Source organism: Oncorhynchus clarkii, chromosome 11 (genome assembly GCF_045791955.1).
Source record: "Oncorhynchus clarkii lewisi isolate Uvic-CL-2024 chromosome 11, UVic_Ocla_1.0, whole genome shotgun sequence".
Lineage (NCBI taxonomy): Eukaryota > Metazoa > Chordata > Actinopteri > Salmoniformes > Salmonidae > Oncorhynchus > Oncorhynchus clarkii.
In genome coordinates this window covers 28471223-28489687 of record NC_092157.1, presented here as the reverse complement: position 1 = coordinate 28489687, position 18465 = coordinate 28471223, and the positions used below count along the sequence as shown (strand labels likewise).

General features: G+C 42.1%; 1 protein-coding gene across 3 annotated transcripts in view; it reads left to right on the top strand.

Moving 5' to 3' along the window:
• The window catches only part of LOC139420429 (cadherin-18-like), a 409544-nt gene that overhangs the window by 372627 nt on the left and 18452 nt on the right, over positions 1 to 18465 (top strand). For all 3 annotated transcript variants that reach the window (XM_071170551.1, XM_071170553.1, XM_071170554.1), the window contains 2 exons: positions 8050 to 8171; positions 11737 to 11854. In XM_071170551.1, coding sequence (XP_071026652.1) covers positions 8050 to 8171; positions 11737 to 11854 — 240 coding nt within the window. The remainder of the gene's footprint in view (positions 1 to 8049; positions 8172 to 11736; positions 11855 to 18465) is intronic.

Sequence of the window (18465 nt, the reverse complement as noted above, 5' to 3'; positions counted from 1 at the left end):
GAGATCCTCACTGAACTTCTGGAGAGAGTTTGCTGCACTGAAAGTAAAGGGGCTGAATAATTTTGCACGCCCAATTTTTCAGTTTTTGATTTGTTAAAAAAGTTTTAAATATCCAATAAATGTTGTTCCACTTCATGATTGTGTCCCACTTGTTGTTGATTCTTCACAAAAAAATACAGTTTTATATCTTTATGTTTGAAGCCTGAAATGAGGCAAAAGGTCGCAAAGTTCAAGGGGGCCGAATACTTTCTCAAGGCACTGTATATAACTACCTCCATACTTCCATTAGTTTGTATGTGTTACCTTCAGACAAGTCATTAGTCCCATAATATATGTTAGTCTGTAGCTCAAACAGTTCGGACGCTATAGACAGAAGTTGGCACAACAGCATTACCGATTTCAGACGAGTCCCGTGATCCTTGTGGGGGGTCGTAGAGAAAAACGTATTTCGTAATAGTTTGCACGCCAAACCATTCGGACGCTACATACGTCCTGAGAAGACAGATTTTCGGGATGTCTCATGGTCTGACAAACACTGCAGATATGGAAGGCCAACATAGGTAGATGCAGTGTTTTGAGACACAGCACATGCAAAAATATCTCTAGCTTAAACTGACGGATTTTGATGGGGATTGTTTTATTATGTTGCTTTGATTGACTCACGGGTGCTGCAGTAAATATATAGCATAACAGTAATTTATTGTTAAATTACATTTTAATACATCTACAGCAATTGCTAAAAGTGAATATGGAATTATATATTACAGCGTACTCCAAAACATTTTGTGTTTTTTTATCACTTGCACTCCCCTAGGCCTAAACAAAGGCTTACAAACTGGCAGTGACTACAGGGCAAACAGATCAAAAGGACAAGGCTAAAAACTCCCCAATTAAGGGTTTGCGACATGCTGGCACTCTGATCTGTTCCCTATACACATTAAATTTCTAGGGAACTACTACCACAAATCACTTATATTGGTACAGTACTCTAACAGGTGCAAGAAGTATTGCGTCTTATAAGGCACACCTCCAAAATGTGTTAATTAGAGAACTTTAACAATACCATGCAGCCACAAAAGGCTGTTGAGTGGTACCGAATCAGTAAATTCCATAAAGTCCAAAAATACACTATGGTACTGAAATCCAGTAAATATAGTCTGTGGGGTGCAGCATTCTCACTAATGGTAGCTCAAAATATGTTAATGAGCCAGAGATTATTTTGCTCCCCACAACATTGTATTTGCTGTAATTTTGCAGCAGTGTAGCGGAATGCCATTGAGGCCATAATTCATTGCTCTTTACAGGACTGTACTGTAATATAGATTATAGCAGCTAAATGTAAAAGTTTTACAGTAAATTTACAGCCATTTGTTTGTGTTATGCTACCAGTTTATTCAAACTACCAGATATTTTTTCTAAAGCCAAAAATGACAACTTCTACATTCTGCAGTGAAAATAGCCAAATATATATGTCTGCATTCCATTGGTCTGTTTACTGCATGTACTCTCACTCGTTTATTTCCGTGCATTGAAAGTGCTTTTTAGTCTCGGGCTAGGCCTAATCTCTGTCTGGGAAACTGGCATAAAGTGGAGAATATACTGTACCATGCTTTGCAGCTTTTTCTCCAGATTGTAAACTCATAGTATGTGTATTGTCATATGATATACTGTAGTATCATAACATTTAAAAAGAGATAATGTGTCACTATTGCAGATGGAAAATTATCATCTCGGCATGAAAAATCTCAACATGATGCAGAGCAATAACAAAATTCACACAAGTGTTCCCTTGTATCACCTCGAATGATTTCAATATGCTGTTTCAGTAAATTGAGCACCTAATATACATTACATGTACACTGCACAAAAATATGAACGCAACATGGAATGTTTTAAGGCAATCAATGTTTGTTTATTCCATGTGTAACTCTGTGTTGTTGTTTGTGATGCAGTGCTTTGCTTTATCTTGGCCAGTTGAAAATGAGAACTTGTTCTCAACTAGCCTACCTGGTTAAATAAAAAATTATGAAAAAAATAAGTTAGGAGTAATGGGCCAAAATTCACCTGACAGAGCTGGTGTAACTGAGTCAGGTTTGCTATTGTGTTGTATGACAAAACTGTATATTTTAGATTGGCCTTTTATTGTCCCCAGCACAAGGTGCACCTGTGTATTTATCATGCTTTTTAATCAGTTTCTTGATACGCCACACCTGTCAGGTGGATGGATTATCTTGGCAAAGGGGAAATGCTCACTAATAGGGATATAAAGAAATGATAAATAAGCTTTTTGTGCATTTGAAAAATGTCTGCAATCTTTTATTTCAGCTCATGAAACATGGGACTGCCACATTACATGTTTTGTTTATGTTTTTGTTCAGTATACAGTACTTGCATAAATGCATGAAATTTCCCTTGAATGCATCAGCAAAATCAGAGCTGTTATTCGTCAGCCAGAGAGAATGGTCCATATACACATGAATGGACACCGGCACATGGTTTAGTAGACTGGGCCCTTACTCTGATATGCTGAATAATCGCCTATGCAAGCTTGGGGACCAAATGATCCATCAACCACAACATGAATGAACTAAAACATACTAAAATATATTGTTTTTTATGTTTATTTGGCTTCCAAGTTAAGAAACACATTGCTTCATGACTTCTCCTACTTCTAGAATATCTTGCTGAATAGTTTAGTTTTTTGTTTTATTAGAAAATCTAATGTAGAAACAGTGTGATACAAGTCCATTTTAAGTACACAATATGTCTTTGGTGTGCAAAGTAAGATGCATTGGAAACCAATTTATCAGTTTGTGTTTTCTTTACTTAAGGACCTGTATTCATAAAGTGCCTCAGAGTATGAGTGCTGATATTGGATCAGTTTTGCAGTTAAGATCTTAATTAATACGATTAGCCAATGTGAACATGATCTTAGATCACAGAGCAAATTATCCAGATAAATAAATAACACTGAGTCTTAAATCAACACTGGAAGTGTGGAGTCTGTGGACCCATATACACATCGGAACAGTGTTAAATGAACACACTGTTAAGTGCAGGGTGTGACAAACTCATTCCATGGACAGCCTAGTGTTTGCAGGTTTTTGTTTTTTCCTTTCAATTAAGCCCTAGACAACCAGGTGTGTGGAGATCCTTACTAATTAGTGACCTTTTTCCTCACCCATCTACACACAATAACCCATAATCACAATGTGAAAACATGTTTTAAGATTTTTTTTCACATTTATTGAAAACTATAAATTGTTTTATACCCTTTCCAAGATATATGCCTCATCACAATTATATCTCGGAGAGCTACAGCCATATCCTTGACTTCATGGTATAGTTTCTTCTCGGACATGCTCTGTCAACTGTTGAATATTATATAGAAAGGTGTGTTTTTTTCTAAATCATATCCAAACAATTTAATTGGCCACCGGTGGATTTCAATCAAGTTGTGTTTACAGAATCAAGGATGCTCAAAATAAATTGTATGCACCTGAGCTCTGTTTTTCGAGTGACATAGCAAAGGGGTGTGAATACTTATGTAAATGAGATATTTCTGTGTTTCATTTTCAATACATTTGCTAAAATATCTAGAAACATGTTTTGACTTTGTCATTATGGGGTATTGTGTGTAGATGGGTGAGAGAGAAAAAAATCTAATTAATACAGTTTGAATTCAGGCTGTAACACAACAAAGTGTGGAATAAGTCAAGGGGTCTGAATACTTTTTGAAGGCACTGTATAACAAAATACTATATGTTTTTCATAAGGCCTTATTTTGAGGGCGTAGTTTTACCCTAATACAGCGGCCTGCAACTCATACACATCACATTGAACCTAAACCACGCCCATCACTATCTTATTCCCCAACATGCTCTATTGCAGGTTTAGACTTGTTTGTTTAGATATCTACAGTGCATTCAGAAATTATTTGGATCCCTTGACTTTTTCCATATTTTGTTAAGTTACCGCCTTAATCTAAAATGTATTAAAAAATGATTTCCCTCATCAATCTACACACAATATCCCATAATGACAAAGCGAAAACAGGTTTTTACAAATTTTGTTTTTTGAAATGCATTATTATTATACAGAAGTATTCAGACCCTTTGCTAGGAGACTCAAAATTGAGCTCAGGTGCATCCTGTTTCCATCTTCCTTGAGCATTTCTGCAACTTGATTGGAGTCCACCTGTGGTAAATTCAATTGATTGATGATTTGGAAAGGCACACAACTGTCTATATAAGGGCCCACAGTTGACAGGGCATGTCAGAGCAAAAACCAAGCCATGAGGTCGAAGGAATTGTTTATACAGCGCCGATACAGCATTGTGTCGAGGCACAGATCTGGGGAAGGGTACCACAACATTTATGCAGCATTGATGGTCCCCAAGAACACAGTGGCCTCCATCCTTCTTAAATGGAAGAAGATTGGAACCACCAAGACTCTTCCTAGAGTTGGTCGCCCGTCCAAACTAAGCAATGGGAGAAGGGCCTTGGTCAGGGAGATACCAAAAACCTGATTGTCTCTCTGACAGAGCTCCAGAGATCTTCTGTAAGATGGGAGAACCTTCCAGAAGGAATGGTAGAGTGGCTAGACGGAAGTCACTCCTTAGTAAAAGGAACATGACAGCCTGCTTGGAGTTTGCCAAAAGGCACCTAACGGACACTCAGACCATGAGAAACAAGATTCTCTGGTCTGATGATACCAAAAGGAACTATTTGGCCTGAATGGCAAGAGTTACATCTGGAGGAAACCTAGCACCATCCATATGGTGAACTGTGTTTTTCAGTTTTAGGGATGGGGAAACTAGTTAAAATCGAGGGAAGGATGAACAGAGCAAAATACAGAGAGATCCATGATGAAAACTCCTCCACAGCACTCAATACCTCAGACTAGGGCGAAGGTTCACCTTCCAACAGGACAATCAATTCAAATCAAAATCAAATCAAATTTCTTTATATAGCCCTTCGTACATCAGCTGATATCTCAAAGTGCTGTACAGACACCCAGCCTAAAACCCCAAACAGTAAGCAATGCAGGTGTAGAAGCACGGTGGCTAGGAAAAACTCCCTAGAAAGGCCAAAACCTAGGAAGAAACCTAGAGAGGAACCAGGCTATGTGGGGTGGCCAGTCCTCTTCTGGCTGTGCCGGGTGGAGATTATAACAGAACATGGCCAAGATGTTCAAATGTTCATAAATGACCAGCATGGTCGAATAATAGTAAGGCAGAACAGTTGAAACTGGAGCAACAGCACGGTCAGGTGGACTGGGGACAGCAAGGAGTCATCATGTCAGGTAGTCCTGGGGCATGGTCCTAGGGCTCAGGTCCTCGGAGAGAAAGAAAGAAAGAGAGAATTAGAGAGAGCATATGTGGGGTGGCCAGTCCTCTTCTGTCTGTGCCGGGTGGAGATTATAACAGAACATGGCCAAGATGTTCAAATGTTCATAAATTACCAGCATGGTCGAATAATAATAAGGCAGAACAGTTGAAACTGGAGCAGCAGCACGGCCAGGTGGACTGGGGACAGCAAGGAGTCATCATGTCAGGTAGTCCTGGGGCATGGTCCTAGGGCTCAGGTCCTCCGAGAGAGAGAAAGAAAGAGAGAAGGAGAGAATTAGAGAACGCACACTTAGATTCACACAGGACACCGAATAGGACAAGAGAAGTACTCCAGATATAACAAACTGACCCTAGCCCCCCGACACATAAACTACTGCAGCATAAATACTGGAGGCTGAGACAGGAGGGGTCAGGAGACACTGTGGCCCCATTTGAGGACACCCCCGAACAGGGCCAAACAGGAAGGATATAACCCCACCCACTTTGCCAAAGCACAGCCCCCACACCACTAGAGGGATATATTCAACCACCAACTTACCATCCTGAGACAAGGCTGAGTATAGCCCACAAAGACCTCCGCCACGGCACATTCAATTATGCACCGGTTATTTAAATGTTTGTTCCATTTTAAATAGAGGATTCTAACGATGGCATGCATTCTGAATGCAGGATGCTGGTGAATACAATTTTCAACTGTTGGATAGCTTTGCTTCTGATGGACTCCATTAAAAATTAGACATCACTTTGCAAGCCATTATAAAGTGACTTGAAGGTAGGGTTGCAAAATTCAGGCAACTTTTCTAAATTCCCATGTTTTCCAGAAACCCTGTTTGGAAGTTTCTTGGAAACAGAAGCAGGAAATCAAAATCCTTCAAACAGGACTTCAACCAAGTCTCCGGAATTTTGCAACCCTACTTGAAGCCCTGATGTGGGCTGTGTTATGAAATGGGGTACAATTATGCACTTTCATAAGTAATGTTACGTTTGATGCCAGCTAATCGCTAAGCAGTGTACCTCAAAGCAGTGTGCCGATGCCTTCATCACTTTATCAGAAGTACTTTATCAATGGCGTCTGGAGCTTTGTTTAGTCGCACAACCCCCTGATTGGTTTGGAAGAAAACAAAAAGGACGCGCTACGTTGTGCGGGACGTCATCTATAGTAATTTGACTGCTCTAAATTATTTTGACCAGCAGGTGCCAGTAGCGTACACTGTGTTGATCAAAGCCTTGAGTAATGCACCTATTTTTGATACAATTGGCTGGAAACCTTCATTTCCCCATCACTACTTATAACTAAATGCACAAATGATGATCTTACAGGCTACCACAACAGTGACAATTGTTTGTACCCCTTTTGGAAAAAATCTACATCTTTTTTTTCTGAGAGTGTAATACAATGACCTGAAACTCATCGTTTACACAACATGAGGCCTGCAAGTCACAATATTCTGGCTTGTAAAGGGATTCCTATTGGAATTCATTACGTGTGGGAAATCCAAGATTTGACTATTTTAATCACCCGCAACCTGTATTCAAAACGACAGCCAGGGTTGGGAATACTAAGTTATTATATTACCTAAAGCATCTGAACTGGAACAACTGTTTCATTAAAGGGTTCAACAAATCCATGTAAGATATTGGATTAGTTTAGAAAATGTTTGTAATTTGTATTTGAGTTGCATATGCTCAATTAATTCATCAATCAATTGCGCAAATATACATATTGAAACAATAAAACAAATCTACCTGCAATAGAGCATGGTGGATAAATATGATAATTATGTTTTTTTTTCAAAACAATGTTAATGAGTTTCAGGCCCATGTTTTAGGTTAAAACTAGGCCCGCAAAATAAGGCCTTGTGAAATATGTATTGTGTTGTGTTAAATGTGTTTTTGGATGGTAACTGGATGAAACAATATCAAACTATCAAGACCAAAGTATAAAGAAATGACTGTTGCTATATTGATAAAGTTTGATCATAAAGTTACTGGTCCCCTACCCCACGGGAGACAGCGTTTTTTTTATTTAACCACGTGTTCATTGTGTTTTATTTAACACTGGAGAATTTGCTGTCCACAACTCCTACTCCAAGATGCTTTAAAAATATGATATCCTTGTGATTCTTCTACATCCTTGTGAATATATTTGTTCAAAGATGTATGCTATGTATCTGGGGTTAATTTAGTGTGTTAATAAAAACTTGAACCCACTCTTGAACTTCTAAAACTAGAGAGAAAGTATTTTTAATTGTAACAAACTTATATATTTTCAAATAACTACCCCTTGTCTGGCCCACATATTGATTTCAACAAACAAATTGCTAAAAAATATATATCTGTACGGTCCTTGCTTGAATTTCAAAATCCTGAGGTGGCCCTTGAGCCAAAAATGTTGCCCACCTCTGCCATATAGATGTAGGATCTTAATTGTAGCTGTATTGTTGCAGCAAAATAATCCTGCAGCAACAGGACTTGAATGTTTTTTCATAATATTGCTTGATCGAAGTTTTAGGCTACATGAAAAGTGGAATATTGTTAATATAACTGTGTTGGTGCATTTTAGAATTTATGTAAATCACAAAGCTCATTTTCATTACTGTGGTGCAGGAACATTATTCAGACCTGCCTAACTTCTCTACCTATTCTCACTTGTGTGTTTTAATATTATTTATGAGTGTTTGTGTTGATGTTTTATCCAGACAACCCCAGCCGCCTCAGCCACGTCCCAGTCACGGTGCAGGTGTTGGATGTGAACGACAACCCTCCTGAAATTAAAACAGATGAGGAGGTCGTTGTTTGTGAAAGCTCGAGACCAGGACAGGTGAGCATCATGCGCGTACACATGAGTGGAGGGGGCGGTGATAAGGTGCAGTTAATACATTTACAGTGAGTTTAATCGTGTCACCATGGCAACAAAACCTTGAGTTAAAGAAAATAAGTATATTTTATTTAAAAAATTGAGGGGGGTTCATAAAGTTTGAGTTTGAATGAAAGTGCTACTCAATAAAGGAACACTGAATAACAAAACATAAAACATGGCTTTTAAAGCTGTTTATAGTTAAAGATTATTATCTAAAAAAGAGATTTAGCTGAAAATGAACTGCCAAATTGGCAAAACCATGTCAAGGTGGATAGGTCAAGGTGGATAGGTGTGGTTCACACTGTTTAAGTGGTCCATATAGCAGCAGATATAAAAATAGACTTAAAGCAGCAATCAGTAGTAGAAACAATGAGTATGTTTACTGTACATGCACAGTAAAACCTCAATATTAAACAGATTATGGCAGTAGGCAGATTATGCAACAGTCATGTAAACACCTTACAGCACTCTTAATTGGCATAAGGTCAAAATCGGGGGTAAGCATACGCTTATTAAACATCTGTTTTTCTGAGAAATCTTTCAAATTATTAGGACATGTAAACACCTTAATCGGCATTCCAGCTGTTTATTTGATCTGCGTATGTGCCAGCACCAGTAGCGCAAGCCCCCCTCATTAACGCGAGTGAAGTGAGTTCAGAACAATTGAATGTATGCGTCATAGGAATAGTTTTCACATACAAACTTTATTGGTCAGAACTCAGAATCAAATATACTTCCCAAAAATAACATCGTAGATGTGGTAGATTGTTTATTTAAATTTGGACATTTTCTACATTTATCAGAGTGCCATCAGGTAGCCTGATTTCAGATGTGTCCATGTAAACAAAATTATTAGGGAAATTGTTCTTCTTGCAAAGCATGTAAACATTTTAATCAGAGTACTTTATTATATCGATCCAGAATAATCGCATTATTGTGTGCATGTAACCGTATTCAATAACAAATCATTTTCTGTAAAAAGTCGAGGGATGTGGCTGGAGAAATGTAACTGAATTTTACCATTCAGTGCCTTTTGAGAAGTGTAACTTGTTAAACGAAATGTTTTTAAGTATATTTCACATAATTTTAACATTTTGTCATAAAGGGCAGATATTCAACTTCATAAAAAAATGTTTCCCATCTCAAGTTGTTAAATAAAAAAGACTATAGTAATTGCCTATTAAGTGCCAAATAAAGGATTATTAAGGTATTTTTGTGAAATCACAAAAAGCCTTATGTTAATGCACCAATGGTATCGTCTTATTCTTCTACCTAATTTAAATAAGTACCGCCTTGTAACAAACATTGCAGCAGGCGTGTTCGCAGAGGGGCGTGGTTTACATAGCTAGGTAGCTAGTCTACTAGTGCTAAAATATAATTAGAGGTTTACTCTATTCATTCAAGGCAAATATCCTTATAGATTTCTGCTTCATTTGTGTCTGGTGTTAGCTAGTAACTGGCTAGCTAGGGAAGAGTTGTCCAAAACTCTGAAACAGTCATTACATCAAGAGACATGCCAAACGGAAAAGTTATACAATCTTATTGACATCATCGATAGTCATGCTCCAGTATATCAAAATCATCTGATAGTCAGTATACATATTTCATGACAAGTACCCTGACTACACCCTGTAAAATTGTAACTGAAATTCTCCAAGATGAACTGGCTAGCTTGATAAACAGTGCTGTCAACTAAATTTGGGCTAGCTAGCTAAATTATACAGCCAACGTTTTGTCTATATTGACGCTAATACAACAACCAAACAGTTGCATAAAAAAAGCTGTTTTGCATGGGAATCAAAATGAGAGTTTGGGACACTTAAAATGATGGACAGACGTAAAGGAATCACAAAACACATTTCACAGGAAAATGTTTACAGTGTAGGACTTTACAATAATGGGGAAAACTTGGAGACATTTTGTGGTTGAGTGGGTTAAATCTTCCTAAAAGTCACAGAAGATGCAACGATGGACATTTCAAAATGCTGAATTTTGGCACTAGCTAGTCATTATCCATATACAAATCTGATTTATTGAATTCTCCATGTGGTCTATATTAAAGGGCACTTTCATTTCTATACATACTAGGCTTTTACAAATTCTATATTGGTGCTCAATTTCTACTTAAAATATCAAAGGGACACAAAATGCACTCTTTTTGTGGAACAACCCAACTACACTCAAATTCATAGACAGAGCTATGGATGCAAGGACTGACCATCCTTGATATCAAAAGTATAGTTTTGAGGCTATATAGTGTTTGTTTCCATTTACTTTGTTTACAAACATGCTGATGGGGTACGACAGTTGAACTAAGCTCATGAGGTATTTATACATTCTTCAATAATCAATGGGTACATATCATTAATTCATTTTAGTCCTAAAAATGGATGTAGCAACTGCTTATTGCCCTTAAGTTAGTGCCCTTAAGCAGCTGAGGAGCCCTTGTCCTCTAATTCCAATAAAAAAAGTTTCTGAATGCCTTACATGTCGGAAAGTTAAATAGGTTGGCAGTCAAAGCGGTAGCAGTTTTGTGCACCTCAAAACATTTGTATACATCAAAACATTACCCACAGTGGCGGGGTCTGTCGGGTCAGCCTTCTCCTGGGGTGCCTCTCCTTGGGCTGGTTCTCAGTCTCTTACCAATTAAGGGTAACAAGCAGACAACCGTGCAGAAGGGTCATTTATGAGAGCACTCGTCAGGCCTTTGATGATAACTCCTACTGTCTGCGAGGCTGGAGTAGGACGTTCGAGAATTTATAGGCCCTCAACAATTCAGCTTCCATCACATAAAGAAATGTACGTGAGGACAACAGATGGTTGCCAACGAGAAGTGTTTTGATAAGACAGGGGTGGCATCTGAAATGGCACCCTGTACCCTATATAGTACACTACTTTTGAACAGATCTCTATTCACTCTGGTCAAATGTAATGCAAAAGGTGTCATTTCAGACATAGTACGGGTATTTGTTAAGTAGATGATTATGCATGATGCATAGGTCAGATTGATATGTCTGATGCATGTGATCAGAATAACTAAACAAAATGATGAATTATAAATCCGCTGCAAATGTTTTAAACTGTGGTTCACATTATATTGCGTATCGAGGACTGACTTCTGGATGTTCACTTGTTAGTTAAGCATGAACGTACAGATGTAGGTTCTTAATTTGATCACTCTTTTGTTACTGAGAAGTTTACTGCACTTTACTGCTTTTGTGATTTACATAAATTCACTGAAAACCCACACCAACACAGTTATATTAACAGTATTGCACTTTTCATGTAGCCTACTTTTGGCCAGCTTAACCACTGATCAAGCAACATTATAGAACAAACGTTCAAATCCTGTTACTGCAGGATTATTTTTGATGTGACAATAAAGGTCAAATTAAGATCCAACATCTTGTAAGCAGCCGACCATAAAATGTGCACACATTTTGGTTTGCACTGTTTTTAATATGAAGACAGGTCATGACTCATTATTAGTTAGCTATTGATGTTGTTCTTTCCTGATAAACAACAGGTGATTCAGACTATCGCTGCAGTGGATAAGGATGACTTTGCAAACGGCCAGCGATTCTCCTTCTCTTTGCTGAGCGAAATCCCTGTCAACCCCAACTTCACCCTCAAGGACAATGAAGGTATTTATTGCGTTCAATATAGTCTGTGTGCATTTCTTATGAGTTTTCTCTAGCTATGCCCTTTGGCTAAACCTCCACCCAAGGTTTCACATTCAACCACTCAATACCAGATATATTTAGATACCTGCTACTTGTAAATATACATAGCTTGATTGTCAAACACATCACAGTTAGGCACTGTTGACATTTCAGGGAACGAAATGTCAATGAGGGCTCATATTATGTGATTTCCTCAAAACATTAGAGTGCATAAAAGGATTGGAATAGAATGCTTGGGACTGTTGTTGTTGTCAGACAGATTACTTGCTTTAGTCCGTGCCTCTCTCTCTCTCATTGCTTTAGTCCGTGCCTCTCTCGTGGTACTGCTCTACCACTTGCCTTATTGTATTGTGTACCAAGGCAGAGGCCGAGTGAGCAGTGAATAGTTACCATGGCAACTGGCAGTCAGGGGTGAGTGTCAGGGGGATAGATAGGCTACTTATCTTAGCTCTAAGACCCACAGGTTGGTTTCTGTGTTGCAATCATGAGGCTTTTACACTCTCTTCCGCAGACGATAGACCCCATAGGTAGGTAGCCCTGGGAGATGAGAGTTCACAGATCTCTGGATGGATCCCTGAGGAAGAAAGAGGAAGAGGAAAGAAGCAAAAGAAAATCAATGCGATAATAGGAGATAAGGCTGTTGAGCCTTTATAGTACCTTAGGTCCACACCACCAATACAGACCAGAGACGATGAATGTGTCCCAGATGGCACCCTATTCTACTATATAGTTGTTAACCAAAGCCCTATGGGCCTGGGTCAAAGTAGTTCACCATAAAGGGAATAGGGTGCCATTTAGGATGCAGGCCTTACCTTAGCTCTGTACCATCCGCCTTCTCTGTCCACCTTCCCTTTATAAACCCAGCCCAGACACTGGATTTACCGTGTTTATCCAAGTGGCACTTGCAGACCCTCCTCACTTCCTCTCAACCTATATCTTCCATGGAGGTAGTTAGGTCAACAACCAAAAGTACTGACTGGTCTGGAGTGTTTAATGTTGAAGTAAAAAAAGTGACAAAGGTGCAATTACAGCCTGCAATTCAGAGAGTTCCTTTATGTGGGCATTCCTGCATCTGCAGGAACCCCTAATAATTTTCTATTGGTCAATTTTTAAGCTAGGACAAGCAGAAGGTGGGGCGCTCCAGTACAGTAGGTGGCGTTAATGCATAATAAAGTTGGATGCCAGCCGCCGATAAACCCCACAGAAGAAGGGGGTGGTGTCAACAACTGTTGCTAGCTAGCTGTACACAGTTAGACAGTGTCCTTCGTCCCCGCCTGTCGTGCACTGTTTCCCGATGGCGTGGGCAGGTGTTCGTCAGGCGGTAGCAAAGGACTCTGTGTGCTAGCTTAGCTAGGCTGGTACACAGCAGGCGGGAGCAACACCGTCTGCTAGCTCTAGCTAGCACATTGTGTTCCTAACTTGTAAGATACAGTTTGCTAACACTAGGAACTCAAGCCCTTTTGTTCACCTAACCTAGAATTCCTTACACTCAAATGCCGAAAGCATTATCTACCAAGAGAGTTCTCTTCGATTATAGTCACAGCCGTGTATATCCACCCCCAAGTAGATACCTTGACGGCCCTGAAATAACTTCACTGGACTCTATGTAAACTGGAAACCATATATCCTGAGATTGCATTTATTTTAGCTGGGGATTTTAACAAAGCTAATCTGAGAACATGGCTTCCTAAATTCTATCGGCATATCGAAGGCGCGACAAGAGCTGGTAGCATTCTGGACCATTGCTACTCTAACTTCCTTGATGCATACTGTCACGGTTTTCTGTATGTGAAGGAGAGTCGGACCAAAATGCGGCGTGTAGATTACGATTCATGTTTAATGAAAAAACATACTAAACACAAACACTACCAAAACAATAAACGTAATGAAAACCGAAACAGCCTATACTTGTTTAAACAAACACAGAACAAGGACATCAAGACACTAAGGACAATCACCCACAAAACCCAACACCAAACAGGCTACCTAAATATGGTTCCCAATCAGAGACAATGACTAACACCTGCCTCTGATTGAGAACCATATCAGGCCAAACATAGAACTAGACAAACTAGACATGTAACATAGAATGCTCACCCAGCTCACACCCTGACCAACCAAAACATAGAAACATACAAAGCAAACTATGGTCAGGGTGTGACAGTACACCACCCCCCCCCCAAGGTGCGGACTCCGGCCGCAAAACCTGAACCTATAGGGGAGGGTCTGGGTGGGCATCTGTCCGCGGTGGCGGCTCTGGTGCTGGACGTGGCCCCCACTTCACCGTAGTCCTAGTCCCCCACCTTGTCCGCTTCCGTGGCCTCCTCACCATGGCAACTCTTCTCAATGGACAGAGGGGCGGCAGCTCTGGACAGAGGGGCGGAAGCTCTGGACAGAGGGGCGGCTGCTCGGGACAGAGGGGCGGCTGCTCGGGACAGAGGGGCGGCTGCTCGGGACAGAGGGGCGGCTGCTCGGGACAGAGGGGCGGCTGCTCCTGGCTGACTGGCGGCCCCTGGCTGACTGACGGCCCCTGGCTGACTGGCAGAGTCTGGTTGACTGGCAGATCTGGAAGAGTCTGGTTGACTGGCAGATCTGGAAGAGTCTGGTTGACTGGCAGATCTGGAAGAGTCTGGTTGACTGGCAGATCTGGAAGAGTCTGGCAGATCTGGAAGAGTCTGGCTGACTGGCAGATCTGGAAGAGTCTGGCTGACTGGCGGCACTGGCGGCCCCTGGCTGACTGGCGGCACCTGGCTGACTGCCGGCACTGGCGGCCCCGGGCAGACGGGCGGCACTGGGCAGACGGGCGGCACTGGCGGCGCTGGGCAGACGGGTGGCTCAGGCGGCGCCGGAGAGGCGGGAGACCCCGGCAGCGCCGGAGAGGCGGGAGACTCCGTAAGGATGGGCCGGAGAGACAGGCTGGTGCGGGGGGCTGCCACCGGAGGGCTGGTGCGTGGAGGTGGTGACGGATAGACCGGGCCGTGCAGGCGCACTGGAGCTCTTGAGCACCGAGCCTGCCCAACCTTACCCGGTTGAATGGTCCCGGTCGCCCTACCAGTGCGGCGAGGTGGAATAGCCCGCACTGGGCTATGCAGGCGAACCGGGGACACCGTGCGCAAGGCTGGTGCCATGTAAGCCGGCCCAAGGAGACGCACTGGAGACCAGATGCGTAGAGCCGGCTTCATGGCACTTGGCTCGATGCCCACTCTAGCCCGGCCAATGCACGGAGCTGGAATGTACCGCACCGGGCTGTGTACCCGCACTGGGGACACCATGCGCTCCACAGCATAACACGGTGCCTGCCCGGTCTCTCTAGCCCCCCGGTAACCACAGGAAGTTGACGCAGGTCGCCTACCTGACTTCGCCATACTTCCTGTGAGCCCCCTCCCAATACATTTTTGGGGCTGACTCTCGGGCTTCCATCCACGACGCCGCGCTGCCTCCTCATACCAGCGCCTCTCCGCTTTCGCCGCCTCCAGTTCTTCTTTGGGGCGGCGATATTCTCCTGGCTGAGCCCAGGGTCCTCTTCCTTCCAATTCCTCCAAATAGTGCAGCCTCTCCCACTGCTGCTGCTGCTGCTGCCTCTGTTGCCCTTTACCACGCCGCTTGGTCCTGTTGTGGTGGGTGATTCTGTCACGGTTTTCTGTATGTGAAGGAGAGTCGGACCAAAATGCGGCGTGTAGATTACAATTCATGTTTAATGAAAAAACACACTAAACACAAACACTACCAAAACAATAGACGTAACATACAAAGCAAACTATGGTCAGGGTGTGACACATACAAAGCCCTCCCCCCTTTGGCAAATCTGACCATGACTCAATTTTTTTGCTCCCAGCCTATAGACAGAAACTAAAACATGAAACATCCATGCTCAGGTCTATCCAGCACTGGTCTGACAAATCGGATTCCACGCTTCAAGATTTCTTCGATCACGTGGACAGGAATGTGTTCTGGATAGCCTCAGACGATAACATTGACGTATTAGCTGACCCTGTGAGTGAGTTTGTTAGCAAGTGCATAGGTAATGTTGTACCCACGGTGACTATTAAAACCTTCCCTAACCAGAAACCATGGATTGATGGCAGCATTCGTGCAAAACTGAAAGCACCAACCACCGCTTTTAATCATGGCAAGGCGACTGGAAACATGACAGAATACAAACAGTGTAGCTATTCCCTCTGTCAAACAAGCAAAGCATCAGTATAGAGACAAAGTAGAGTCGCAATTCAACGGCTCAAACAGGCAGGGTGGCAGGGTCTACAGTCAATCACGGATTACAAAAAGAAAACCAGCCCCGTAGCCGGACATCGACGTGTTGCTCCCAGACAAATTAAACATCTTTGCTCGTTTTGAGGACAATACAGTGTCACTGACACAGCCCGCAACCAAAGCCTGTGGGTTCTCCTTCACCGTGGCCAACGTGAGTAAAATGTTTAAAAGTGTTAACCCTCGCTTGGCTGCCGGCCCAGACGGCATTCCTAGCCGCGTCCTCAGAGCATGCGCAGACCAGTTGGCTGGTGTGTTCACGGAAATATTCAATCAATCCCTATCCCAGTCTGCTGTGCCCATATGCTTTTAGATAGTCACCATTGTTCCTGTTCCCAAAAAATCGAAGGTAACTGAACTAAATGACTATCGCCCCGTAGCACTCACTTCTGTCATCATGAGGTGCTTTGAGAGACTAATCAAGAATCATATCCTCTCCATCCTACCTGATACACTAGAACCACTCCAATTTGTTTACCGCCCCAATAGGTCCACAGACCACGCAATTGCCATCACACTGCACACTGCCCTATCCCATCTGAACAAGAGGAATACCTATGTAAGAATGCTGTTCATTGACTACAGCTCTGCATTTAACACCATAGTACCCTCCAAACCCGTCATTAAGCTGGAGGCCCTGGGTCTCGACCCCGCCCTGTGCAACCGGGTCCTGGACTTTCTGACGGTCCGCCCCCAGGTGGTGAGAGTAGGAAACAACATCTCCATCCTGCTGATCCTCAACACTGGGGCCCCACAAGGTTGCATTCTCAGCCCTCTCCTGTACTCCCTGTTCACCCATGACTGCATGGCCAAGCACACCTCCAACTCAATCATCAAGTTTGCAGACGACACTATAGTGGTAGGCTTGATTACCAACAATGACGAGACTGCCTATAGGGAGGAAGTGAGGGCCCTCAGAGTGTGGTGTCAGGAAAATAACCACTCACTCAACGTCAACGAAACAAAGGAGATGATCGTGGACTTCGGGGAACAGCAGAGGGAGCATCCCCCCATCCACATCGACAGGACAGTAGTGGAGAAGTTGGAAAGTTTTAAGTTCCTCGAAGTACAAATCACGGACAAACTGAAATGTTCCACCCACACAGAGAGAGTGGTGAAGAAGGAGCAACAGCACCTCTTCAACCTCAGGAGGCTGAAGACATTTGGCTAAAACACTCACAAACTTTTACAGATGCACAATCGAGAGCATCCTGTTGGGCTGTATCACCGCCTGGAACGGCAACTGCTCCACCCACAACGGCAAGGCTCTCCAGATGGTAGTCCGGTCCGCACAACGCATCACAGGGGGCAAACTACCTGCCCTCCAGGACACCTACACCACCCGATGTCACAGGAAGGCCAAAATGATCATCAAGGAGCCACTGCCTGTTCACCCCGCTATTATCCAGAAGGTGAGAGACTGAAAAATATCTATCTCAAGGCCATCAGACTGTTAAACAGCCATCACTAACATAGAGTGTCTGCTGCCAACTTACAGACTCAAATCTCTGGCCACTTTAATACAAAAAAATAGATTTAATTTAGGTATCACTAATCACTTTAAACAACACAACTTTAATGATGTCTACATATCCTAAATTACTCATCTCATTTGAATATACTGTATTCTATACCATCTACTGCATCTTGCCTATGCCGCACGGCCATCGCTCATCCATATATTTATATGTACATATTCTTATTCGTGTAGAAACCAATTGGATGTTCGTGGGGGAGGGGGGGCATTCAGTGGTCGAAATGTGTTTATGTGTGAAACTAAAAATTATGCAAAATAGTATGCATGCAACTGGGTTTGCCCTTGAATTGTCTGTCCAACTTGACATCATGTTTTCTTCCAATTTTAGATTGTGACTTGTGTGTACCTATCTCTGAAGAATTTCCTTCTCAGGATTGATCAAATGTGCCTATATCTTATCTTTGTCGATTGTGGCTTGATTTGATTAAATTATACTAATACACTCTTATAAGAATTTGGGTTCTACATAGAACCCTATATCTAACCCTCTATGAACGCTTCTACCAAGAACAATTTTATCCTCTAAAGGTTCTTCTTAGAACGTGCGCCGAATACAACAGGTATTCTTACAGTGGTATCTTACAGTGAAATTCTCACTTACAGGCCCCAACCAACAATGCAATTCTTAAGTAAGAATAGGTAATAGGTGAACAATAGATTAGTAAAGAAGTAAAAAACAACAGAAAAATACATTAAAAATAACAGTAGTGAGGCCATATACAGTAGCAAGGCTATAACAGTAGCGAGGCTAAATACAGTGCCTTGCGAA